This window comes from Salvelinus alpinus, chromosome 14 (genome assembly GCF_045679555.1).
Source record: "Salvelinus alpinus chromosome 14, SLU_Salpinus.1, whole genome shotgun sequence".
In the NCBI taxonomy this organism is placed as follows: Eukaryota; Metazoa; Chordata; class Actinopteri; order Salmoniformes; family Salmonidae; genus Salvelinus; species Salvelinus alpinus.
The window spans coordinates 41,080,825-41,108,564 of NC_092099.1; the positions used below are offsets into that span (position 1 = coordinate 41,080,825).

The following is a 27,740-nucleotide window of genomic DNA, read 5'->3' on the forward strand; positions in this document are numbered from 1 at the left end:
TGGCGGAAAGTATGCCTAATGAGTTGCTTTGTGTGGGCTATGTGGAAGGCTTGTCTCCAAATTGATTTCATCAGTGTTGCTGCTGTAAGGCTATGCCAAGACAAATGGAGACGGGGAAGAAGATATCAATTACCCAAAAATATGTGATGGCCAAAAAAATACGTTTATATGAGGAGGGGGGTCGGTTGGGTGATATACTAGTCAGTTGCAATGATGCTCCTATTCTCAATTGAATAGCCCATGTGTATCTGACAAAATTAGCTCCCAGTAACGTTCCTGCCTGAAGTCTGTGAAATCGAACAATAATTAAACTTTATCGAACTTGTACCTGGGTCCAACTGCTGGATTGAGTTAGCCCGGCCCATCTGGAGCAGCAAATGGCTCAACTCAACAGGGAGCACGGAGGAGTTGGAGGGTAGAGAGGGGGAGAGAAAGAGGGGATCGGATTGAAAACAGATCAGCTTGAAGATCTCACCACCGCATGTCTAGAACAACTGTCGATTAAAATCTAGTTTTAGTTTACATTTTCAACCACGTATTCTGGCGAAAACATGTCATGCGCTTTCTTATGTAAAAACTCAAAGGTGAGTGAGAAAACGTTACCGCTTGAAGATGATGGATTGTAAAAGTTAGATGCGAGTAATTGCGCTCCTCCGTGTTAAATGAGTTATCCGAGGGATGCCGTGTCCCGAACTTTGAGTAGACTTTCAAACTTTTCTTAAAGTAATTTTTTTTCAGAGACATAGCCGGTCTCGGCTCTTTTCATTGAAAAAGTACACTTTAGCCTTATTCTCGAAATACTTGCAGAGAGTCGTCGGACAAAGTGAACAAAACAGCATCGGGGTCTAAAGAGAAAGTATTCAAGGTAAGGACAGTTTTTGTTGTGGTGTAGGCTAGCCTAGATGACAAGCTTGGATACATTTTAAAACAAATTATTAATTTCTTATTTGAAACCTCTTGATGCTGAATTCAATAGACGAGCTATATGTGTTTAAATGTAAACCACTATCCTGCAGTCATATTGAATAATCTTGCGTGTCAAGGACAGATGGGGTTTGGGTAACTCCACATCACATTTGCACTTTGAACTTAACTGACATTGGAATCCAAAACATTCTGTCTTGCAACTTGATCCATATGCGAAGAGATGTGATCCGAAAGCCGCGGCGTCAACCCTTCTACTGACTTCCAAATGCCCAGCAGAGTAGTAGCCTAGACCTATCGTGATTCACTGCATCTTTAAATATGATTCTAAAAATGTGTGCAAAGTTCTATGTAAACAGTAACTTTTATTTTGCAATACATTTTGTGCATATTTCCGGAAGTTTTAATTTCTATAGAAGGTTTAGGGACATGTGTTCTCAAATGTTGTTGTCATAATTTTGAGTGGTTTCAGATTGACACATTTCATAGGCTACATTCCAATTTAATTGTGCTTTTCACACTAACGTTTGTGGCAGACTGGCTGTAGGCCTATACACAGTGGCTACAAGTTGACGTAAAAGAAAGTGATAGGTGCTCAAGTGTGCACTCACTTCACTCCGTGTACAGATTATTTCAAGATCCCTCTCATTTAAACACTTGCAATAAATGTTTCAAGTGCTTGACATGCTGTGGAATTAAGGGCACCTCCTTGAATCTCCCATGTCAGTAGGAGTTGTGTACTTATTGTTGAAAAATTCTCAGTTGTTTGCCTGTTTGCACTGTAGCCTGAGTAATCAACAAACACTTGACGCTTTTGTGTGGGTAAAAACAGCTATATTTACTGTTGGCTTTTACCCATCTAGAGTGTGTGTTAATAATCCCTAGGCTAATGCCTGAACTAATAATATGAGCACCATTTTCATCCTTGTTTTGGTCTGCATTCAGATCAGTTATAGAACTACAAATAAAAAAGAATAGACATGGTTTTAGGATTGTATATCAATTCAAAGGATATAGTTTAAATGTAAAATGAATTCCTTAATCAGTGATATTCATCAACTCAAATGTAAAACTGATGAAAGGAATGGTTAAAGTTATTTGATGTCATGGGCTTACTGAAGAATGTTAAAACTGCAGGATTTTACAAAGGAACAATAGTATGTTCTCTAGAGATTAAAGTGAAAAGAAAACAGTGTAAAGAAAGAAATGAAAAGTAAGAATAGACAAATGCTCAAGGAAAAAGCTCTGACTCTTGCAAAAAGCATCCATGGTGGTATGCATTTCTGTGTTGCGCATGGTGGATACATGCCTGTGTATCCACCATGAGTGTGATTTTAATTTAATGCGTTGATGCCCATGCAGTTGTGGGAACATTAGCATGAGAAAAAAGTTTTAGTGCATTTGCCATTGTGCTGAATGAAGAGTTCCAGCAGTCAGGCCTGGGGAGAGTGAAAGAATGTAAAGAAATGATGGGGCTATTCAGCCTATTCAAGCTCGGCTTGGGGTTCTTTTCTCTAGGCTCTGAAACCCATGGTGGCGATGTCACTTTCATCTCCCAAGCCAGAGCCAGCCTCTCTCTCTTTTCTATGTTCTCCTTACCCTCCGTTCCTCTCTTTCACACGTCCCTCCACAGCTCTCTCTACTTTATTGATCGGGCATTTTTCTTCTCTGGAAGTCTGCAGAAATGTAATGAACCGAATACTGGAAAAGGGAAAGGAGGAGAGGTGGGGGGACTTAAAAAAAAAAACTATTCTGATGAAGTCTAGCATGCAAGAGGGTCAGGAGGAAAATACCGTTTGAATGACTCTGAGGAGGACAGGAAGAGGACAGACCTCCCCCCTATAGAGAGGACAACATTTTTTTTAAAGAACAGGGTTTTCTTGTCTCTCTCTTTCTCTCTCTCCTCTCACACCTCAGTGAGCTAAGATACTATACTGTTCTGATAAAGCCATTTACTATAGCATGGCATTCCTAGATTGCAGTCCCTTTAAGCTCAGTCCCCTTAAACTGCTCAGAGATTCTACCAGGAGAAAAGCCAATGTTTCAGGTATACAGTTGAGAAAGTTGGTGTGTTTAGAAATCTACTTGATGTAAAAGAAAGAACTACAGCTGCTGTATCTCTATATGTTATGTATCTCTACATGTTTCCCAGAACGGCTGCTTTCCCACAATTATGTTTCTGTTCTGATGGCCGTATTACGTGGTTATATTAGGCCATTATGATTACAAACCACACCGTTTTAATATCGGCAAATCGTTGATGGTTGAATCATATCCAAAATGGCCTACAGTGCATTTAAACTATATTTTCATATTTCCATTGCTGTGAAGGAAAATTAACATGCCACCTTCCCACCAGTCTTGTTAAACCTGCTGTATGTTTTGCAACACATTGTTGAGACCAACACTATTTCCCGACTATCTAGATGACGTATACCTCTGACGTTGTGTACAACGAGTGGTTGCCATCGAGTGAAAAGAGCATTATCATTCTAGACCCGTCAGAGACACCACTTTGAGAGTGTTGGACAATACTGGGTGTCTAGCAGGACCTTGCAGCCTTCCTTCAGCCCAGGCTGGTGAGAGCTGTGTGGGGGTGGAGGGTGGCTGAAGTACACTCATGTCTGGAGCTCAATTGATGGGTATTTAATGGCCATTTAGGGAGCTGTAAAAAGACATCTATGTGTTGAACTATTCTAGTCCGCCACGGTGCACTCTTCTTACAGCGAGGCTGTACTTGAGATGAGGGGTAAGGTGGAGGGAAGGGGGAAAACACAGGGACGAGTAAAGTGACGGCAGTCGGCAGAGAAGCTACATTCATTTGTTTTCAGGGTCCCTCTTTGAGTTCCTCTCTGCATTGGCTTGGGATGGCAAGTGGACACAATCAAGGCTTTTTAGTGTCTGTTATACCATACCCTCGAGGCATCTGGCTCATTCTCTTTCAAGTGTCTGGGGTTAAATAGGATCACATCATATCCGGTCTGGAAGAGGGAGAGTAGCAACCTGCCCTGCCTGGCCTTGTCCCCTCTCATTCCCCACTCCACCTCTCACAGGGCCAGCTAGGCCAAGGAGTGAGTACTTAGACCCCACCTCACCCCCCTCTCCATCTCTCACAGGGCCAGCCACAAGAACGAGTCCTTACTAAGACACACAGTGCCATGGAATGTGAGGTTGAGAGAATTTACATCTGTTGTTATCGAAAGAAAATGGGAAACCATGTATGGCCTCCTCTGTAAAAAAACACGTAATTGTAAAAGTAAAGGAGAGAGTCCAATGTGGTTTTAACTAGCCATTTAAGCGCTGTATGGTAAAATCACTGACAACCTCATTACATTATGATTGATGTCATCAATCTTTGGAGGCGGGAGGCACAGTGAGTCGCCCTCATCAAAAAGCAAGAAGCTAAGCTACAATTACGGAGGACATGGTTTCTCTCGAGGAAACACTATTTCCAGGTTTCTGTAAGTCACGCAACAAGGCCTAATGATCTATTTCCTCTAGACCTACCCATTAATTTAACAAAATTCTCCCAGTCAGTCACAAGCACCAAAGTGGGGATATTTTGGGGGCCTTTGGACTCCAGGGGTGTATCCGGAATGACACCTTACTCCCTTTATAGTGCATTAGTTTTAACAATGGTCCGAGTCAAAAGAAGTGCACTACATAGGGAGTAGGGTACGACTTTGGGGCCTCTGGACTTCATAACTCTGTAGTCCCAGCCTGCCTTCACACTGTTCTCTGAGGGAGGAAGGAATGAAACTTCAACAGATTAAATCATGTATACAATTTACATTGTGTTATATATGATGTGTCAACACCATGACATCTTGAAACGATACCCAGCCCCACGGCCAGAGTTCTCCAAACACAGGCTTTTAGCAGTGGTTCTATAGGTCAAAGCAAGTTAGCCAGTTGGAGTGGTGGACACAACATTTATTTCATTACTTCATCCTAAAATAAACCATTGGGTTTAAGCTGCAGAGCTCTGCGCTAACACAGAGATAACCACAACTGGACCGGCCCACTTTGCTCAACCAGCTAAATGGCTTGAGAAAAAAACATGGGTTGTGTTTGGTTTCCAGTACACTACCAGTCAAGCTTTTCCGGTCCACTGGCACCAAGATATATATATATATATATAATCATAATAATATATAGCCAAAATGTAGCCGAACCATGTACGCTCTGAACCAACACCAAGCCTGGCGGACACTGAAGAGATCTGAGCTCAGCATGTGGTTAATCGGAGAGGGTTGCCTTGATCCTACTGCTAATCACCTCCTATAGCGGGTTAGCCAGGGTAACAAGATGATCTGCGGTTCCATCACGGAAACTTTCCTTTCACAGCAGCTGGCAGCAGCCCAGACAGAGTATCATTATTAACACCACTGTGTCTTCTCCTATCTTACTCTCCATTGCCAATGAATGACCAGATTCACTGTGTTGGTTGTTCCTAAGACTGACATGGACTCCCAGACAATGGTGTATTGTCTTCAGTGTTTGCCGTCGGCTTTAATCTGATGCAGAGCGTCAGGTCTATAGAGCGGCCGCTTGCAGAACACGCAGCATATTCAACAGTGTGTGTGTGTGAGTGTGTGTGGCGTGTGTGCATGCTCTGTTTGTGCTTCCAACAATGGGGTTTTGAGAAAAGGGAGAGGCCTCAGATGTAAGTTATGATTTATCCAAAGGCCTCCCGTAGCTACAAAGCAAAGTTGACTTGCTGACTTGCCCATAGGGGCTGAATGTAATCGTATTACATTCCATATGATGAGAAATATGAAGTCCCTTACTTTGTGCCAGGCCACAGACTCCTCTGTGATAGACTAGGAGACGAGGGGAGCGCATTGAAAGCATTTAGCTGCTTGCAAAGAAACCATTTGGTTCTTCTACACCAGGGCTGTCCAACCCTGTTCCTGGAGAGCTACCCTCCTGTAGGTTTTTCTTTCAACCCCAGTTGTAACTAACTTGATTCAGCTTATCAACCAGCTAATTTTTAGAATCAGGTGCGCTAGATTAGGGTTGGAGCTAAAGACCTACAGGATGGTAGCTCTCCAGGAACAGGGTTGGAGAGCCCTGTTCTACACCAACTCCCTCCCCCACACATGTCCACTAGCTCGCTGCTTGCCTGCCGCCATTGCGTCGGCCTCTCTCCGGCTCAGAACAGAACTCTGGTTTTGGGTTCAGTCCATTTTGAGGTAGTTTGTTTTGGAATCCTCTCATTAGATGGGAGAACCTGATGGGACGAGGATTATATGTGGATGCATGCTGCTTTTGTCTTCTCTCAGTAACTTGAACCATGTAAGACTTTTCAAATATAATACAACAAATATGTTGCGCAATGTGTGTTCAGAGTAGAATCGGCATGAATGCGGTCATGGCAGAACTGTAACAGTATCCCCGAGCTCCTTATCCTCAGTGTTGAGAAAAGTGTGGAACTTCCTTAAAATAGACAGATTGGAAAAGACCATTAAGAACTCTTGTGGTGTTAACGTACCTATTTCTACCATCTCATGTGTGGGTGGCCAGTCTTTACACCTTTTGTTATCATTCTCAAAGAGTCACTAGGTGTCAATGCTTCTGAATCATCACTTGTAAAAGACGGACATGTTCTGACAATTGAAGTACAGGCTAGGCTGATTGCTTAACCAGGTATTTTTGGCTCAGTGTGGCTTCCAGGTTGTCATCGCACCTCTTGGTGTGCTTGTGGCAGCTGGTAGGACATTGACCCCCCACACACAAGGGCCTCAGACAACAGCTAGGGCTGTCCCCTTGTCACCAAGGCGTCCGAGCTGAGGAACAGCTGACAGACTGCCGGCACACACACACACACTTCAGAGATAAAGTCTGCTTTCAAAAGCACTTATATTAGAATGATAATCTCTTGTAATATCAATGTGGATGTGTCATCATTAAATAGATAAACTTGGAAGGACAAATGACAACTGTAGATTATTGCCTTTGATTCAAAGGGATGCACACATATGTGCACACCATACCACCCACACCACCCGCTGTTGCCTAAGGGGCCTGGTGAGGATATTGACAGCTGTAACTGTTGAGATTGAGTCGTAACAACACATTTAGGATAAATGACCAGGCCCCAAATGCTACTGAAAGAAAGAAGCCGACTGCAATGTGGCACAAATGACAGCTGATCTGAGCTGAGGGTTTCTCCCATAGAATGATATGATCATCTATGGTTTCTCCTCTCCTGAGCAGATGGCAACTTCTTTGACCATACATGACATGACTTGATCAAGTGCTTGTATGAATATTGTTTTTAGCACAATGATTTTCTTGTTACTGCATGGCCACAACATAACAAAACTCCCCAACACACAAACCCCAATGTAATTACATAGTGAGAAATTGAAATGATCACAGTTAGAATATTTATATATGTGGACGTGTATGTACAGTGCCTTGAGAAACTAATCAGACTCCTTGACTTTTTCCACATTTTGTTAGGTTACAGCCTTATTCTAAAATTGATTAAATAGTTTTTTTCCTCGTCAATCTACACATAATACCCCATAATGACAAAGCAGAAACAAGTTTTTAGATTTTTTTGATAATTTATTACAAATAAAAACAGAAATATTAAATTTACATAAGTATTCAGACCCTTTACTCAGTACTTTGTTGAAGCACCTTGGGCAGCAATTACAGCCTTGAGTCTTCTTGGGTATGACATTACAAGCTTAGCACACCTGTATTTGGGGAGGTTCTCCCATTCTTCTCTGCAGAGCCCCTCAAGTTCTGTCAGGTTGTATGGGGAGCGTTGCTGCACAGCTATTTTCAGGTCTCTCCAGAGATGTTCGATCGGGCCACTCAAGGACATTCAGAGACTTGTCCCGGAGCCATTCCTGCATTTTCTTGCTGTGTGCTTAGGGTCGTTGTCCTGTTACGGTCGTTGTCCAGTCTGCGGTCCTGAGCGCTCTGGGGCAGGTTTTCATCAAGGGTCTCTCTACTTTTCTACATTCATCTTTCCCTCGATCCTGACTAGTCTCCCAGTCCCTGCTGCTGAAAAACACCCCCACAGCATGATGCTGTCACCACCATGCTTCACCGTAGGGATGGTGCCAGGTTTCCTCCAGACGTGACGCTTGGTATTCAGGGCAAAGAGTTCAATCTTGGTTTCATCAGACCAGAGAATCTTGTTTCTCATGGTCTGAGTCCTTTATGTGCCTTTTGGCAAACTCCAAGCGGGCTGTCATGTGCCTTTTACTGAGGAGTGGCTTCCGTCTGGCCACTCTACCATAAAGACCTGATTGGTGGAGTGCTGCAGAGATGGTTGTCTTTCTGGAAGGTTCTCCCATCACCACAGAGGAATTCTAGGAACTCGGGTTCTTGGTCACCTCCCTGACCAAGGCCCTTCTCCCCTGATTGCTCAGTTTGGCTGGACGGCCAGCTCTAGGAAGAGTCTTGGTGGTTCCAAACTTCTTCCATTTAAAGAATGATGGAGGCCACTGTGTTCTTGGTGACCTTCAATGCTGCAAACATTTTTTGGTACCCTTCCACAGATCTGTGCCTCGACACAATCCTGTCTCTGAGCTCTACGGAAAATTCCTTCGACCTCATGGCTTGGTTTTTGCTCTGACATGCACTGTCAACTGTGGGACCTTTATATAGACAGGTGTGTGCCTTTCCAAATCATGTCCAATCAATTGAATTTACCACAGGTGGACTCAATTTCGAGTCTCATAGCAAAGGGTCTGAATACTTATATAAATTAGGTATTTCTGTTATTTCTCTCGCTTTGCCATTACGGGGTATTGTGTGTAGATTGCTGAGGATTCTTTTTATTTAATACATTTTAGAATAAGGCTGTAACGTATCAAATGAAAATGATGCAGACAATTACATTGATGGAAGCTACAATCTATCTGCAATATTAAAGCTGATCTACCCCCTAAAAAACAGTTAGGACATTTCTCAGGCGATTGTGTTTGAGTCTTTACATCTGTTTTATATAAAGAGATCAACCACAGGATATTGCATGTACTAGCAGCGAGTGGTGGTGGGGGAGGGTGGGTTAAAGGGAACAGCTCATCCACAGGACTCGTATGTGTACATCTGTTCATTCTGGGGATCATTGGAAGAACATGGCCTCTGAGTGACTGACTGATTGCCTCCCAGCTACTAAGAACAGGACACGGGATCTAGTGTACCTTACTCAGTGAATGTACAGTGTGTACTCAAAGTATTTTTTCATAGTCAAAATCTGAAAATGGCATCCTATTCCTTATTTAGTGCACTACTTTTGACCTGGCTCTGGATAAATAAGGTTTATAGTCAAGTGCCAGTTCTCTCAGGCTTCCTTTGTGAACTTGTTAAGGCAGTAATAGTAGTACTTTCCTGGCCGGAGAATCCATTGTAAGGCAGTAATAGTAGTACTTTCCTTGCTTTTGAATCCATGTTAAGGCAGTAATAGTAGTACTTTCCTAGCCTGGGCAATGGGCATACAGTATATACCGTAGCACCTTTCACTATTTCTCTTCACTGTTACAGTCTGATCTTCCTCTAATATGAGTGCTCAAATTTCAGATAGTCTACTGTCAGTTGACTCAAGCTTCCTTTGTGAACATGTTAGGGCAATAGTTTCCTTTCTCGGTTCACTGACCAGGAGGACACCTATCTATATGACAAGTCATACAACAGATATTCCTTCCTGCGTCTGAGTCACGCATATGACTAATGAATGCTGCCAGTTCCTTTTCCACCATATATTTTAACCTGTGCCCTTTTTAAACCAGGGCTTCAAAGGTTTTCAGGGGTGGATGTTGTTCTGAAGACAGTGATTCCCCCATCTAGAATGTGCCTTTGTCTTAAAGCATCCACATGCTTCCCAGCCAAAACAGTTCGGAAACAGTTTGTGCATATATTATGACAACATTTTGTTCGGGCACACAACATTTTATAGTCCGTAGCATAAGCATAAGCTACGGACAACAAATACATTGGCATTTTATCAATGGCAATTTGAATGCACGGAGAGACCATGACGAGATCCTGAGACCCATTGTTCATCCGCCACCATCACCTCATGTTTCAGCGTGATAATGCACGGCCCCATGTCGCAACGATCTGTACACAATTCCTGGAAGCTGAACATGTTCCAGTTCTTCCATGACCTGCATACTCACCAGACATGTCACCCATTGAGCATGTTTGGGATGTTCTGGATCGACGTGTACGACAGAGTGTTCCAGTTAGGCCTGTGGCGTTCATGACATTTTGTCAGCCTGTTATTGTCATGCAAAAGTCTGCCGGTGTCACAGTAATTGATCGTTAATTAACATAAACACATTTAGCATCTCTAGGCCTCCACGCATACAAGCCACTGATGCGCTGCCTTTGGAACATCTACGTTTAAAAAAGTCTAATAAATAAATTGAATATACACCATCACAATAAATCCATGATTTATTTGAATAAGGTCTAAAGAAACAATATGTTATGAAGAAACATTTATTTCAGATAACAGAATATGAGTTGGCCTACTCTATGTTATCTGGCTAAGGGCCATTCCATACGCTGTAAGCTTGTTCATTTAGCAGACAAGTGTAACGATTCTCGTCTGGTGAAGGAGAAGAGGACCAAAATGCAGCGTGGTAAGTGTTTGTCATAATTTAATTGAAAACTGAACACTACACAAAATAACAACGAGGAGAAAACGAAACAGTTCTGCAAGGTGAACAGACACTACACAGAAAATAAACACCCACACCCAAAATGGGGAAAACAGGCTATCTAAGTATGATTCTCAATCAGAGACAACGATCAACAGCTGCCTCTGATTGAGAACCATACCAGGCCAAACACAGAAATATAACAACATAGAAAAAAGAACATAGACTACCCACCCCAACTCACGCCCTGACCAACCTAACACACAAGACATAAAAAAGGAACTAAGGTCAGAACGTGACAACAAGATATGCTTATAAGTCCCTTGCCATTATTTTATATTAGATGATTTCCCATTCCAGAGTGAGTGCGCATATTTGACTCATTTCAGGAAACTAGGAATATGTCGCGCATGACTATTTCACAGGAGAGCCATTTGAACGTAAATTTTTTTAATCAAAGTTTTTTGCAGAAATGCCTTCTGGAACATGTGAACTTTCATGTGCCTTAATAACAAACTTGTATGCCATCTGTAAATATGAATAATATTGTTCAATTATGAGCCTAGTTGGTTTATCCACAGAAAAAGCCAGTAACCTTCCCGCTAGCCATGATTGGCTGAGATAATGGGTATGCTGGACATGCCGAAAGATGAGTTTGGATTGGTTTTGCCATTTAGCACGCTTCTGTCTATAACATGAGCTGGTCAGTATGTGTAGGTAATCCTTTTTAACGCGTCTTTTTTGAAAGATACTGCAAAGGTGTTGTTCTCCACTTTCTGGAGGACCGAGTTTTGAAATCAGTGGAATGCACAGTGGAATTAGAATATGATAGTTAAGGAGATGGAGAAAATTCTGGCGTTTTATTGCAAATATGCAGACGGAGTCGAAAAGAGAACAAACAGAAGGCTGTTGTATAAAACACCTGTCTCCGGATTACATCTTCAAACTAAGGACAACCATGGCATTTATGACAGAGAGAGGTGTCCATCCATGTATACGGGTAAGAGAGTCTAGCTAGCTACATTTTCAGATATTACACATATCTAATTCAGTCAAAAAGTTGTTTTCATTTTAAGTTAAAGTGTACTGTTAGCTAGCTAGCTAATGTTAGCTGGCTGGCTCGCTAGATAACGTTACGTGTATGATTTGTGTAGTAATATTATTCGTATCTCAGAGCCATTTGCATTGCAAGTTATAGCCTAATGTTAGGTAGCTAGCTAACATTGAACCTGGTTGGTTAGCTACCTGCAGATTCATGCAGGGTAGTAACGTTATGAGTTCAGATTATGGTTAACTGTTTAGCTAACTAGCTACAGGTCTAAACAAAAGACTCCACTATGCAAGTAACCATTTCAATAGAATATTTATGATGTCACTGCGACAACTGTCGATAGACGTAGCAGGTAAATTCGCTCTGGCAATCTACTCTGATTTCAGAGCGTTCATCTGAGTGTGCCAGAGTGCAGAATAACTGACGAATTTACGAACGCTCAACACCCGTTGAATATGGCCGGTGTCAGTAAACGTTGGCAAAAAAAGTGTAATTAAATTGTTGCCAGCAGCACAGTTGCAGTCAACAACACTCTGAATAACATAAAAACAGCCTAACCAGCTCTGCTAGGGCGAGTAAAATGGTCAGAGTGACCTGCTCTCTCATTTGTGTCTGGAAGTAGCTAACAAGCTAGCCAACGTTAGCCAGTTAGCTTGGGTGCTTGACTGCTGTTGTTAGGTCAGAATGCTCGGATCAACTCTACTCCTTGGCCAGAGTGTCCAGTGTGCGCTCTGAACGCTCCGAGAGCGAAGCGCTCTGAATTTATGAACGGACAATCTGACAACACTCTGAGTCTACGAACGCCCAGAGCACACTGGCACTCCAGATTAAATTTACGAACACACCTGTAGTATAAACCAGCCTCTAGTCTTGAAATCTTTGGTTATTTAGTACATGGCCTCACATGTGAATCCTTAAAGAGCAGTGTGGTGCTAAAGCTTAAGAGGGTGTGAATGATGCTGAATGGGTGTAGACAAAGAAGAGCTCTCCAGCACGTGTACAAAATATTCAAGGGCCATTTTCTCAAAAGTGAGGTTACAAGTTTATCAACTTTCAAAGCAGAATTACTTTTCCATTGTTCCTCAACTGTAGTGTATCATATACCATTTTCTAGCTCTGAGTCTCTACTTTTATCCAATGTAAAAAACACAATTTCAAATTTTGAGCCGGTCGGTCACATATGAAGTTTGATGTAGAGCATAAAAGTGAGAATTTGAAACAGGTCTTATACGCTAGATTTAGAGTTATTTAGCAAGTTTAGCTGTGAATGATAAAAACCTTAGAAAGCCTTAGAAATCCAAAGGTAAATGGGCTGCATGATGCGACTATAGGCTATTGATGATTTAAGAAAGTCGTCAAAAATGCTTGCTGTCTGTTCCTTTGCCTCAGGCTGCACACGCTGTCCTCTCATCAAGTGATCATATTTTCACCCATCAGACTATTCTCAAATTAATCCTGTCTTTACTAATATCTAAAATGAGTTTTGATTAAGAATGGCCCCTTTTCTAATGGGCAGGAACATGTCAGGTATAGGCTACTCCGGGTATTTTGCTGTGTGACAGGTCATATTCCGACCCAAATCTCTGTATGCAATGGGCTCTCCAATGAAGGAGAGAGGGGAGGAAACTCACGGTGGTGAGATATTTTGTAGCTAAAGGGAATGTGTCAGCCTATTAATTATGAAAATATAACAAATGTCTTATTACTAGGCTATTCAAAATCAAATACAAATGCAATATAATTGTAGGTTAACTCTGAATTTGTTTAATTTAGGCTAGCCCAATTATGTACCAAAGATATCTCACATCAGTATTTTTTAAATGTTTTTTCTGCCATGTGTAATATGCGGTAGGCAATGTATTATAAAGGCACACTCATATTAATTCCGAGGTCTTTTTCGGGCTTGAGGTCATAATTGGGCCTATGTGTATCCATAAGCTCTAATATGCATATGGGTGTTTTGAATGAATCATCACAGTAGAAAGCACTGTCCATTTCGTTGTGTTTGGCTTTGAAACAACACCCACAACCATCATGTTTTCCACTCAGTTTCAACTGGTTGTTGAACTTCTTTCTTCAAATTGTTCAATCACAGTGAGTTTTAAAGCACATACTGTTTTGATGATAAGTGTTTGATGTGATTTTTGATTGTGTTTGCATTGATGTCAGAGTGGTTAGAGGGACAATACAGCCCTGACTACGAGGCCATTAGGACCTGATGGAGGGACAATAGAGCCCTGAGTACCAGGCCATTAGTGACCTGATGATCATTAGCGAGTTGGGTACTACTAACACATGTCCAGAGTGCATAAGAGGAGATTACCGTGACTCAACGGTCACGTAGAATATTTCTGCGGTCATGACGCATGACTGCCGGAGCTCTAGTTCCAGTTTCCGACAATATCCAGCAACTACTCACAGCCATTGAAGAGGAGTGGGACAACATTCCACAGGCCACAATCAACAGCCTGATCAACTTTATGCGAAGGAGATGTGTCGCGCTGCATGAGGCAAATGTGATCACGCCAGATACAGAATGGTTTTCTGATCCATGCCCCTACCTTTTTTTAAGGTGTCTGTGACCAACAGATGCATATCTGTATTTCCCGTCATGTGAAATCCATAGTTTAGGGCCTAGTGAATTTATTTCAATTGACTGATTTCCTTATATGAACTGTAACTCAGTAAAATCTTTGAAATTGTTGCATGTTACTTTTATGTTTTTGTTTAATGTATATATGGAAGAATACACGTTTAAACACTTCTACCAATACTTTTTTTGGGGTCTGGGATAGCCCTAACCCAGGCTGTATATTTGAGATCCTGTAAGCCACCAACAGAGGTTAGGATAGTGATTGGTGAAGTGATTTCAGTGCTCCTAAATCAATGTTGGAAGTTAACAGAAACGGGCATGTATTTCCTGAATGCCAGACTGTAGAGGGGAGGTGAACATCTTGACTAAAAGAAGTACATCAGAACAGTGCATGGAGGATCTCTGTACATGCAGAGAGACCGTAGTCTGCACTCTGCAGTTAGGCCATATACAGTAAAATAGTCACAGGAAAAATAACAAAAACTCATTACAGATATACAGTGGGCTATGAAATTATTGACACCCTTGATAAAGATTATTGGCACCCCTAAAGATTCTTATCGATTAAAATCAAAAAAAGTATACATTTGGTCTTATATTCATAGCACGCAATGACTACATCAAGCTTGTGACTACAAACTTGTTGGATGCGTTTGCAGTTTGTTTTGGTTGTGTTTCAGATTATGTTGTGGTAATAACTTGCCTAGTTAAATAAACGTTAAATAAAAAATATATAAACTCAGCAAAAAAAGAAAGTCCCTTTTTCAGGACCCTGTCTTTCAAAGACAATTCGTAAAAATAAAAATAACTTCACAGATCTTCATTGTAAAGGGTTTAAACACTGTTTCCCATGCTTGTTCAATGAACCATAAACAATTAATGAACATGCACCTGTGGAACGGTCGTTAAGACACTAACAGCTTGCAGTTATGAAAACTTAGGACACTAAAGAGGCCTTTCTACTGACTCTGAAAAACACCAAAAGAAAGATGTCCAGGGTCCCTGCTCATCTGCGTGAACGTGCCTTAGGCATGCTGCAAGGAGGACTGCAGATGTGGCCAGGGCAATGAATTGCAATGTCCGTATTGTGAGACGCCTAAGACAGCACTACAGGGAGACAGGACGGACAGCTGATCGTCCTCGCAGTGGCAGACCACGTGTAACAACACCTGCACAGGATCGATACATCCGAACATCACACCTGTGGGACAGGTACAGGATGGCAACAACAACTGCCCGAGTTACACCAGGAACGCACAATCCCTCGTCAGTGCTCAGACTGTCCGCAATAGGCTGAGAGAGGCTGGACTGAGGACTTGTAGACCTGTTTTAAGGCAGGTCCTCACCAAACATCACCGGCAACAACGTCGCCTATGGGCACAAACCCTCCGTCGCTGGACCAGACAGGACTGTCAAAAAGTGGTTTGTCTCACCAGGGGTGATGGTCGGATTCGCAGTTTTCGTCGAAGGAATGAGCATTACACCAAGGCCTGTACTCTGGAGCGGGATCGATATGGAGGTGGAGGGTCCGTCATGGTCTGGGGCAGTGTGTCACAGCCTCATCGAACTGAGCTTGTTGTCATTGCAGGCAATCTCAACACTGTGCTTTACAGGGAAGACATTCTCCTCCCTCATGTGGTACCCTTCCTGCAGGCTCATCCTGACATGACCCTCCAGCATGACAATGCCACCAGCCATACTGCTCGTTCTGTGCGTGATTTCCTGCAAGACATGAATGTCAGTGTTCTGCCATGGCCAGCGAAGAGCCCGGATCTCAATCCCATTGAGCACGTCTGGGACCTGTTGGATCAGAGGGTGAGGGCTAGGGCCATTTCCCCCAGAAATGTCCGGGAACTTGCAGGTGCCTTGGTGGAAGAGTGTGGTAACATCTCACTGCAAAAACTGGCAAATCTGGTGCAGTCCACGACTGTTACTTTTGATTTTGACCCCTTTGTTCAGGGACACAATATTACATTTCTGTTAGTCACATGTCTGTGGAACTTGTTCAGTTTATGTCTCAGTTGTTGAATCTTGTTATGTTCATACAAATATTTACACATGTTAAGTTTGCTGAAAATAAACGCAGTTGACAGTGAGAGGACGTTTCTTCTTTTGATGAGTTCATATAAAAATATGGTAAATAATGAGTTTTGTCATTTTGAAGTGAGTTTTATTGTAAACAAGAATATAATATGTTTCGAAACACTTCTATGTTAATGTGGATGCTACCATGATTACGGATACTTCTGAATTAATGGTGAATGATGATGAGTGAGAAAGTTACAGAGCATCAAAGATCATACCCCCAAGACCTGCTAACCTCTCACCATTACCAGGGGAGGTAAGCATGTCTTGGGGGTATGATCTTTGACCCTCTGTAGCTTTCTCGCTCATCATTATTCATGATTCATTCAGGATTATCCATCATTTTGAGATAATAATGTCTGTCTTTCTCTAAACAATTGTATTAGTATAAAATGTATGCTGTATTTTTTGGAGCATACAATATAGCTCCGTGTTTATATTGACTTGCAAGACACAAAAACCCTATGAAGTAGACCCCATTATGCTGGTGGTGATAACTCACCTGAGGACCACCATACATCTGAAACCTAAGCGGGTTCAACACCGGCCCAGACATCTGAGGGTGGTATAGGGGCGTCAAACCCCTATATATCACACTACACCAGGGTAGAGAGAGGGTTGGGTTGCATAAGGGCAGGCAGGAGAGAAAGAGAGAGAGAGGGGGAACGAGAGAGAGAGATCTTACCAGCATCAGTATCATCATCCTGAGATAGGAAGAAAGGGGCGAAAGAGGAGTGCAGAAGAGGAGTCTGCAAATCTCCATAGATGATGACTGTCTTTGATATCTGTTTTCATTCCTTTCAGTGTTAGTGAAAGGGGATATGTTGAACGTTAGTGAGACAGAGAGAGCGAGAACTACTTGACACATTGGAAAGAATCAACCAAAAAACAGCAAATTAGAATGCTACCTTGCACTAGACAGAGAGTACACAGTGGCAGATGACCTGAGCACTGTGACTGACCCAAAACTAAGAAAATCCTTGACTATGTACAGACTCAGTGAGCATAGACTTGTTATTGAGAGACCCGGGAAGCAGTTGTTGTTGGGGGTTAATTCCCTTGCTTAAGGGCAGAACGACACATTTTTCATCCTTGTCGGCTCAAGGATTCGAACAAGCGACCTTAGGGTTACTTGCCCAACACTCGTGACCACTAGGCTACCTGCCGCCCCAATGTTTACAAATGTTTCCCATGCCAATAAAGCTCTATTGAATTCAGCGAGAGAGAGAAATATGGAATTTCCTATGTAGTGCACCACTTTTGACCGAGTCCAGGTTCTGGTCAAAAGTAGTGCACTATATAGGGAATAGGGTGCCATTTGGAACACATGGTCAGATAACCACCAACCAGGGGAAAGAAGGGTTTATAATGGGGTATAACTGAACTGCTACAACATCTGGGTCTCCTCTCACTTGTGTATAGTCATTGCTACCCTCCTATCTCTCCGTCCTCACGCTTCTCTCTACTCTCTAATGGGCTCGTACACAGGCTTACACATGCCTTTTATTTCCTGTTGATTGTCTCACTCAGACATACAACTTGTTTATGGCTTTAATCAGTGTAAAAATAAAGTTGTGTAACCCAGTATGATAAAAACAGGACTAGAAGACCTTGAGAAGAGACGAAGAATGACAACACAAAAAGCTTTTTTACTATCCCAGGACCCAGACTGTGACTCGCTCACTGAGAGGTGGGTTATTGGTTATGTGGCAGCAGAGGGACAAATCCAAGAAAGGAGTCTGGGAGTCCTGTATAGGGGATTATCCCACCAACACCCAGCACCATAGAGTCCCCTGCCTGTGGTCACGTGGACTGGGGGTCAGTGGAGGGGGCTGGGGGAGCCACGATCCTGTTCGCTCACTGCACTAGGCTGACCAGCCAACCAGAAGAAGGGAAGAAGGAGAAATGAAGAAGAAGAAATGGCCTCTTGTTGTTTGTTCTCCTCATCCACCATCTGTCTGTTCAGTTCCTGACACCTGTACTGTCCCATCAGAGCCTGACACCCCTGTCTTCAGGGACGGTGAGTGGAGGGGAGGGAGGAATGGGTCAGAGAGAGGCTCCAAAGACCTGCATGGTGGAGCTGTGGGGGGATGGGATGGGGGTGAAGTTGGAGCCACTTCTATCCAAGCAACACACTTTCTAGCTCTTTAGTCCTTTATCCGAGCCTACAGTACCCTGAGATCCAAGCCCCACATTTTTAATAATGGACTTAACCGAACAAGCTTGTGTCTGTTTAATATACAACTCAGGGCTTAATGTATATTTGTGATTATTGTGGGGGCGATGTTAAATTGAGTCTAAAATGTAAATCTCCCTACCATCATATCTAAGCCTACATGACACCAATTTCAAGGAAATTTGGCAAATCAACTTGATTGGACGTACACATACCGGATTGTTTAACAGGGTGTTGGCAATTGAGTTTTCAGAGTATTCTCTGCACCTACCTAGCTCAAATTCAGATTCAAACGAGACTATAGCGTCCATAAAGTGACCATTGGACTTACAAAATGTCAGATTGACTAAGTTTGTAGGTGAAACAGTTTTTATTACATCTCTAATTCATTGCTCTCGCGTGCTAATTTCTGTCCATTAAGAACCAACAATGTGCTATCTTTTTGTTTTATTTCTGACAATAGTAACATCTTTCCAGTCGAATCTCAGAGTTCTAAAACCAGGAGCAGAAACTCAGTTGCTGCCCAACAACAGCAGCAGCTGGCTTATAGCAGGCTAGCAGCTGTAGCTAGTCAGCTAACACCAGTCGGATGAGAAGCAAGCTACAAGGAAAGGAAGCTAGCTAGGTATATTTAGCTATGGAAGGATTTTCATATGACTGAAGTCATCTGTGTAAACTAAATCCGAGCACAAACAAATAAGCTAGCAAACCTCCCTGGCTGCTATTATAGCCAGTTAGCTAGCCAACTAGCCAGTAGCTACAAGCCAACAAGACTGTACCATATGAACCACAACTCAATGTTGACAATATATCCTAGCCAACTAAGTTACATTCTTCCATAAAGCATAGCTAGAGGGGTGGGTCTGGGGTATGTAGATTGTGTGTAGATTGATGAGGGGAAAAAACGATCTGAATAGTTTCCGAAGGCACTGTTTATATTAGGTTGTATGTATTTTTTGATATAGGTCTATTGTAAATGTGTATTATTGTAGCATCACCATCTTTAAAATAAAGGTTTAAGGAAATACAATCAGGCACCATATTACTAGAAGAAGCTTGCTTTCATATAATAATAAAAAAGCTTGAAATGTTAGTGGAATGGGATTAGTGTGGTGTACGAAGAATCCAATACTTTAACTTCTATGCGGTACAAATCACATTATTGTGGGAGCACCTCTAAGAGTATGAATTAGGCTGTTTCGAGAAGGTTTGAATACTAAGCAACCTGCATACACATTGTTTGAAGTACAATAGACTAATATATCTACTGTGATAGGTCAAAGCTGTGTTCTGGAAAACCTTGGTAGAGTATGGGTAGAGTAGACATTGTAGTGCTCATGTGAATTTATTTTCTTTTTCGGCTTCAGACCAATGCTTCCTCATCACTTTAAACATAGCTTTTTGTTTTTAGTAGTAAAAAAACGATACTTGGCTTGAATTATAGCAGGAAACAACAGCTATTAATGTGTTGCAAGCCAGATGTTCATATTAAACATGATGTTATCAAGAAGACATTCTCTCTTCTTCAGGGGTCAAGTCACTAGGAAGACAGATAGACTTATGTTTAGGGTTTACTATGTGCTCTAGGGTTGGGCATACCTTCGTTGATCCAAGAGCCTTTGATTGTAAAAAAAAATATATAATTTGTTGCCAATGTCATACAACCATTGGAATCAGCTGAAACAGATAATAAAACACTTCTTACTGCTTTGGATTGTGATCGTAAAAGGAAATGTCTTATGAATGAGTTGTCAGCCTCAGTGACAAGATGGCTAGAGGGAAAACAACTTTTATTTGCTTTTGGCAAGACAATAAAGAAACAGATGCCTTTTAAACCTGTTAGCTGCCCACTTCTTAATCGGCTTACCTAGGCACAGGGACGGGCAGCGGGACAGGCGACTAGTACCTCTGAAGGGTCATACCAATGGCCACTGGTCCGCAATATCTCCAATAGAACACAAGATGTTGGAGGACCACAGGAAACCTAAAAGGATGCTTCACACATGAGCACACATTGAATTACTTGATAGTGTTCTGTGAGTACTGTTCATAGTGGCTAGTGTAAAAGGCTAGAGAAAAAGAACATATTTAATCAATGTATTACAGTAGCATATAAACTAATTATTGGAAAGAAATTGTATCATCAGTTGAGATAATGTCCTATTTGGTCTCTAGAACACCAACATGCTGCAAATACTGTGTATGCCATACCTAAAGGCCTGTGGTGTTAAAATGTTAATAGTGACAGAGCACTCCCTAATTCAGAAATTATTTGCAAGCGCATACATAAGTGCTGTTTGTCAAGTCATTGAAAAAATGTTTGAATAAACATATATTCAACCAATGAATCAACCAATAAATCACAATGAATCAAATCAGTGCATACAGGTCAGATTAGGCAATGTCAACAACGAAACCCTCATATTGACACACTAAAAGGGGTAAAACCAGTATTGATAACCATGACAACAAGCTAGTGCCTAGTGACAGTGGGTCGTCACTAGCTTCCACAGCCATAAACCCTGCTTATTTCTACAATTTCTCTTCTTAAAATGTGATTTTAAATTTGAGAGTGTGGAGTGATCTCCCCTCTTAGCTTGAGACCGCTACTTCTTTGCACTTAGCCGAGGATAATCGTCTAGGTTCCACAAACTCAAACAAGTCATTTGCTGCCAAGTCTACTGCCATTCAAACAAGCATGTGAATGTGGTGTCATGGTGATGTCATAGTGGCTAAAAGACAGACTGCTGAGTGTGTCACATTTTTACTATGAAGGACATTAGGAAATTATTACACTGAACAACTGAAAAACCTGTGTCTATTTAAGTGTACGTTTTCATATTGAGTGACGCCTTAAAACTATGTAGCTTATATACATGGTAGTTACAGTACATTCATGTATTATTTGTGGACAATATTCTGAGGGATACTGTTTTTACTCTCTGACAAAAAGTTAAATATCTACATTTAGTTTGACTGTGTAAGAGAGGAGGCTGTGACCAGACACGCTACATGATATAATATAGTAAAATAATGTGTCCTTTTGTGTCTTTCTCTGTGCCCCAGACGGTGCCTGGCAACCAGCAACACTCTGCATTATCTCAGAGAAGTCTGCTTCATGTCAGGACACTGAATAGTTTTTAGATTCTTTCTTATTCATTTCATATTTTATACACAGTGCTGGACTGTAATACAGAGCGTATGATCTGTAGAACTCCCTCTGTTGGCAACTCGGGCACTGCTACAGCCAGTGAGTATGTGTGTGTGTTGTGACAAAATCCACCTCCTCATTCCAAAATAATCTTTTGTCAACAACATTTGTATTGCCTTTACACATCTTCTGCTTGAATCTTTCCTTTTCCCTCCCTGTCTCTCTAGGTTGACACGGACTCCCTGCTGTCCACTATGGATACCTCTGCTCTTACAGCCACTGAGAAGAAGGAGCACAAGGGATCAGGTCTGGATGGAAGCAGCTTCTCAGACCTGCCAAAGAAACCGTCTCCTACTACAGTTACCAGAGGTATGACTAGTCTAAGAGCTGCCACCTTCAACTACATCTCTCCATTCCAAACCTCCCAATGTTTCCCTCTCTCCACTCTGTCTGTACCGTATAGCAATGCTCCCAGTCATAAAGTAGTCTTCAATACCCACATCAAACACATTATAGGAGTCTCCCTGTCATACGGTATCTCTCATACTGAAAATGTTTTCAATATAAAATACTTCTTGACTTAATTGATCGTGCAGAAGGTAAAATGCATGAATTTAAAAATGATTCAGATATTGACTTTAAGTAGTTTTTGTTTCGGTGGTCTGTGTTGGTGTATGCTTTCATATTGGCTTATTCCCCCACTCAGTGGCACATGAAAGAGATAGATGGAGAGGGACTGCATGATTCAAAGATGTCAGAGACTGGGAGATGAAAAAACACTATAATGAGATTGAAAAACCTTGTTCTTACCTCCTGAGTATAAATGTTATGAATTACTAAAGCTGTCTGTGGTAACAGTGGACGACAGTGCATCAGAGTCCTCTGACACCGGCGAGGACTGGGAAGTACCTTTGATATGCTAATGAGCTTTTATCTGATAGTGTGGCATTGGTTAGTTATGTTTATTGATAAGCTTGGTGGCCTGCCATAAGCAAAGCCATATGAGCATTAATTGTTTAGAGAAATACATGAAAAATAGGACATTTCTCTCTGTCCTCACTGGCGCCTCTACAAAGAAATGGTCAAAGATTGTTTCCAAAAATACTAATTATATTTATTGTCTTGGAATCTACTGTGGCCTATATCGGACACTTGCAATTCTTCAAACCCACATAGACCAACGAAGTATGATGGTTGTAAATTATGTTGTAAGTAAAATTGCATAGCATATGACTGAAATGGAAAGTAACACGCAGGCAACTCTTATGTGATGATACCCTTAGTGGGTCAGTCCGGTCTGAGGAGAAAAAAGAGAGAGAGACAAAGAGAGAGAGAGAGAAAGAAAGAAACCGAGGGAGAAGGAAAAAGAGTCACAGAGAGAGAGAATGAGAGAGGGAGAGAACCCATGCCAAGGAGGACCTACACCCAGACCACAGCATCACCCCAACCAGCTAAGACCACCTCAAGCAAACCCTGGCCACACCCTATATAGGCCCCCCCCCAACATATCAGACCAATGCCCCTTCTGCCCACCCCATGCCCCCTGCCCCTGAAGCAAGGACCTCAACATGACAGCAGGACATACGCCCAGGCCGTGAGCAGACCAACAGGCCCAGCCCCCACTATTACACTCAAGGTCTGAGGTCAACTGCCTTTGGCCTAAAGAGCAGGAACCCAGACTTCATCAAAGAAATTGGAAATACAAACATTGTCATCCTACAAGAAAACAATTAGGCAACAACAAATTCAATCCCTTCTAGACAATTTCCTGGACAAACGGTGTCACTGTAATAGTGAAGGTGTAAACTGGGCAGTAGAAAACCTAAACAGTATATTTTACCTCTCAGCTTCCCTATCAAATCAAAACAGTTCAAGCAAACAACCTAAGAAAATTAACAGCAATGGCAAATGGTTTGATGAAGAATGCAAAAAGATAAGAAGGAAATTGAGAAACGTATCCAACCAAAAACATAGAGACCCAGAAAACCTGAGCCTTCACTATGGTGAATCACTAAAATAATACAGAAATACACTACGGAAAAAGAAGGAACAGCACGTCAGAAATCAGCTCAATGTAATTGAAGAATCCATAGAATCTAAACAAACAACAACACAAATAGTTATCTATCCAAAACGGAGATGTATGGATAAACCACTTCTCCAATCTTTTTGGCTCTATAACAAAGAACAAACAGCAAACACATACATGATCAAATATAAATTGTAGAATCAACTACTAAACTACTAAATACTATACATTCATGTACATACTACCTCAATTGGGCCGACCAACCAGTGCTCCCGCACATTGGCTAACCGGGCTATCTGCATTGTGGCCCGCCACCCACCACCCACCAACCCCTCTTTTACGCTACTGCAACTCTCTGTTCATCATATATGCATAGTCCCTTTAACCATATCTACATGTACATACTACCTCAATCAGCCTGACTAACCGGTGTCTGTATGTAGCCTCGCTACTGAATATAGCCTGTCTTTTTACTGTTGTTTTATTTCTTTACTTACCTATTGTTCACCTAACACCTATTTTGCACTATTGGTTAGAGCCTGTAAGTAAGTATTGTATTCGGCGCACGTGACAAATAAACTTTGATTTGATTTAAAGACTACCACCTCTACCACCTCATCCACCTCTGGCCTGCTCGCCTCCCTACCACTGAGGAAGTACAGTTCCCGCTCAGCCCAGTCAAAACTGTTCGCTGCTCTGGCCCCCCAATGGTGGAACAAACTCCCTCACGACGCCAGGACAGCGGAGTCAATCACCACCTTCCGGAGACACCTGAAACCCCACCTCTTTAAGGAATACCTAGGATAGGATAAAGTAATCCTTCTCACCCCCCCCCCCCCCCCCCCCCCCCTTAAAAGATTTAGATGCACTATTGTAAAGTGGCTGTTCCACTGGATGTCATAAGGTGAATGCACCAATTTGTAAGTCGCTCTGGATAAGAGTGTCTGCTAAATGACTTAAATGTAAATGTAAATGTACCAGAACGCACTGGATTCTCCAATTACAGTGAATGAACTACAGGACAAAATAGAAACCCTCCAAACTAAAAAGGCCTGTGGGGCTTATGGCATCATTAATGAAATTATCAAATATACAGACCACAAATAACAATGGGCTATACTTAAACTCTTTAACATCATCCTCAGCTCTGGCATCTTCCCCAATATTTGGAACCAAGGACTGATCACCCAATCCGAGACAAATTTGACCCCAATAACTACCGGGGGATATGCGTCAACAGCAGCCTTGGGAAAATCGTCTGCATTATCATTAACAGCTGACTCGTACATTTCCTCAATGAAAACAATGTACTGAGCAATTGTCAAATTGACTTTTTACCAAATTACTGTAACGACAAACCACGTATTTACCCTGCACACCCTATCAAATCAAAATCAAATCAAATCAAATGTATTTGTCACATACACATGGTTAGCAGATGTTAATGCGAGTGTAGCGAAATGCTTGTGCCTCTAGTTCCGACCATGCAGTAGTATCTAACAAGTAATATAACCTAACAATTTCACAACAACTACCTTATACACACAAGTGTAAAGGAATGAATACGAATATGTACATAAAATATATATGAATGAGTGATGGCCGAACGGCATAGGCAGTAGATGGTATAGAGTACAGTATATACATATGAGATGAGTAATGTAGGGTATGAAGACATTATATAAAGTGGCATTGTTAAAAGTGGCTAGTGATACATTACATCAAGATGGCAAGATGCAGTAGATGGTATAGAGTACAGTATATACATATGAGATGAGTAATGTAGGGTATGAAAACATTATATAAAGTGGCATTGTTTAAAGTGGCTAGTGATACATTACATCAAGATGACAAGATGCAGTAGATGGTATAGAGTACAGTATATACATATGAGATGAGTAATGTAGGGTATGAAAACATTATATAAAGTGGCATTGTTTAAAGTGGCTAGTGATACATTTAATTACCTCAAGATGGCAAGATGCATTTGACGGTATAGCGTACAGTATATACATATGAGATGAGTAATGTAGGTATGTAAGCATTATATAAAGTGGCTAGTGATAAATTGATTACATACATTTTTCCCATTATTAAAGTGGCTAGAGTTGAGTCAGTATGTTGGCAGCAGCCACTCAATGTTAGTGATGGCTGTTTAACAGTCTGATGGCCTTGAGATAGAAGCTGTTTTTCAGTCTCTCGGTCCCCGCTTTGATGCACCTGTACTGACCTCGCCTTCTGGATGATAGCGGGGTGAACAGGCAGTGGCTCGGGTGGTTGTTGTCCTTGATGATCTTTTTGACTGTAACGACTCTCCTCTTCGTCTGATGATGAGGAATAGGAATCATCGGACCAACACGCAGCGTGGTAAGTGTTCATGCCTTTTAATAAATAGGGCAACTCTGGCAGCTCCGGACAGGAGGGCGACTCTGGCAGCTCCGGACTGAAGCCCGTCGCTGAAGGCTCTGGACTAGAGGGCGTCGCTGGAGGCTCCGAACTACAGGGCATCGCTGGAGGCTCCGGACTAGAGGGCGTCGCTGGAGGCTCCAGACTAGAGGGCAGCGCTAGAGGCTCCGGACTAGAGGGCGTCGCTGGAGGCTCCGGACTGAAGGGCGTCGCTGGAGGCTCCGGACTAGAGGGCGTCGCTGGAGGCTCCGGGACTGATGGCCTTCGTTCGAGGCCTCGTGCCATAACTCCTCACTGGAGGCTTCGTGCCATGGATCATCACTGGAGGCTTTGTGCCATGGATCATCACTGGAGGCTTCGTGCCATGGATCATCACTGGAGGCTTCTTACCATGGATCATCACTGGAGGCTTCGTGCCATGGATCATCACTGGAGGCTTCGTGCCATGGATCATCACTGGAGGCTTCGTGCCATGGATCATCACTGGAGGCTTCGTGCCATGGATCATCACTGGAGGCTTCTTACCATGGATCATCACTGGAGGCTTCTTGCCATGGATCATCACTGGAGTGGAGAGACACACAGGAGGCCTGGCTCTGGGAGCAGGCACAGGACTCACCAGGCTGGGGAGACATGCATGAGGGTTAGGGCTTGGCACAGGACTTACCAGGCTGGGGAGACATGCAGGATGCACTGGGCCGTGGAGGGGCACTGGAGGTCTCGAGCTACGAGCCTGCACAACCCCTCTTGGCTCGATGCCCACTCTAGCCCGACCGATGCGAGGAGCTGCGATGTAGCGCACCGGGCTATGAACATGTACTGGAGACACCGTGCGCTCCACCGCATAACACGGTGCCTGACCAGTACAACGCTTCACCCGGTAAGCACGGGGAGTTGGCTCAGGTCTCCTACCTGACTCCGCCAATCTCCCCGTGTGCTCCCCCCCAAAACATTTCTGGGGCTGCCTCTCGTGCACCTCTCCTCGGGCTAACTCCTCGTAGCGTCGCCGCTCCGCTTTAGCTGCCTCCAGCTCCTCTTTAGGACGGCGATACTCTCCCGGCTGTGCCCAGGGTCCCTTGCCGTCCAAGATTTCCTCCCATGTCCAGGAGTCCATCAATTGCTGCTCCTTCCTACCCTACTGCTTGGTCCTTTGGTGGTGGGTAGTTCTGTATCGACTCTCCTCTTCGTCTGATGATGAGGAATAGTAATCATCGGACCAACACGCAGCGTGGTAAGTGTTCATGCCTTTTAATAAATAAACAGAACACTGAATGACAAAAAACAACAAAGAGAGTGAACGAACCGAAACAGTCCTGTAAGGTGTAAAAACACAAAACAGGAAACAACTACCCACAAACACAGGTGGGAACAGGCTACCTAAGTATGGTTCTCAATCAGAGATTGACAGCTGCCTCTGACAGCTACCACCAGGCCAAACACATAGAAAAGGACAACATAGAACAAAACATAGAATGCCCACTAAGGTCTAAGGTCTAAGGTCAGGGCGTGACATTGACCTTCCTGTGACATCGGGTGGTGTAGGTGTCCTGGACGGCAGGTAGTTTGCACCCGGTGATGCGTTGTGCAGACCTCACTACCCTCTGGAGAGCCTTACGGTTATGGGCGGAGCAGTTGCCGTACCAGGCGGTGATACAGCCCGACAGGATGCTCTCGATTGTGCATCTGTAAAAGT

The 27,740-nt window shown here is 42.7% G+C and overlaps 1 protein-coding gene across 2 annotated transcripts in view; it reads left to right on the forward strand.

The window, feature by feature from the left end:
- Positions 1-220: 220 nt before the first annotated feature.
- Positions 221-27,740, forward strand: part of LOC139538920 (zinc finger protein GLI2-like) — an 84,415-nt gene continuing 56,895 nt past the window's right edge. The window contains exons 1-3 of one of the 2 annotated variants that reach the window (XM_071341494.1): positions 221-865; positions 21,640-21,711; positions 21,840-21,981. In XM_071341494.1, coding sequence (XP_071197595.1) covers positions 21,867-21,981 — 115 coding nt within the window. In that variant the 5' untranslated portion in view covers positions 221-865; positions 21,640-21,711; positions 21,840-21,866. The remainder of the gene's footprint in view (positions 866-21,639; positions 21,712-21,839; positions 21,982-27,740) is intronic. The other variant, XM_071341493.1, reaches the window with a different exon arrangement.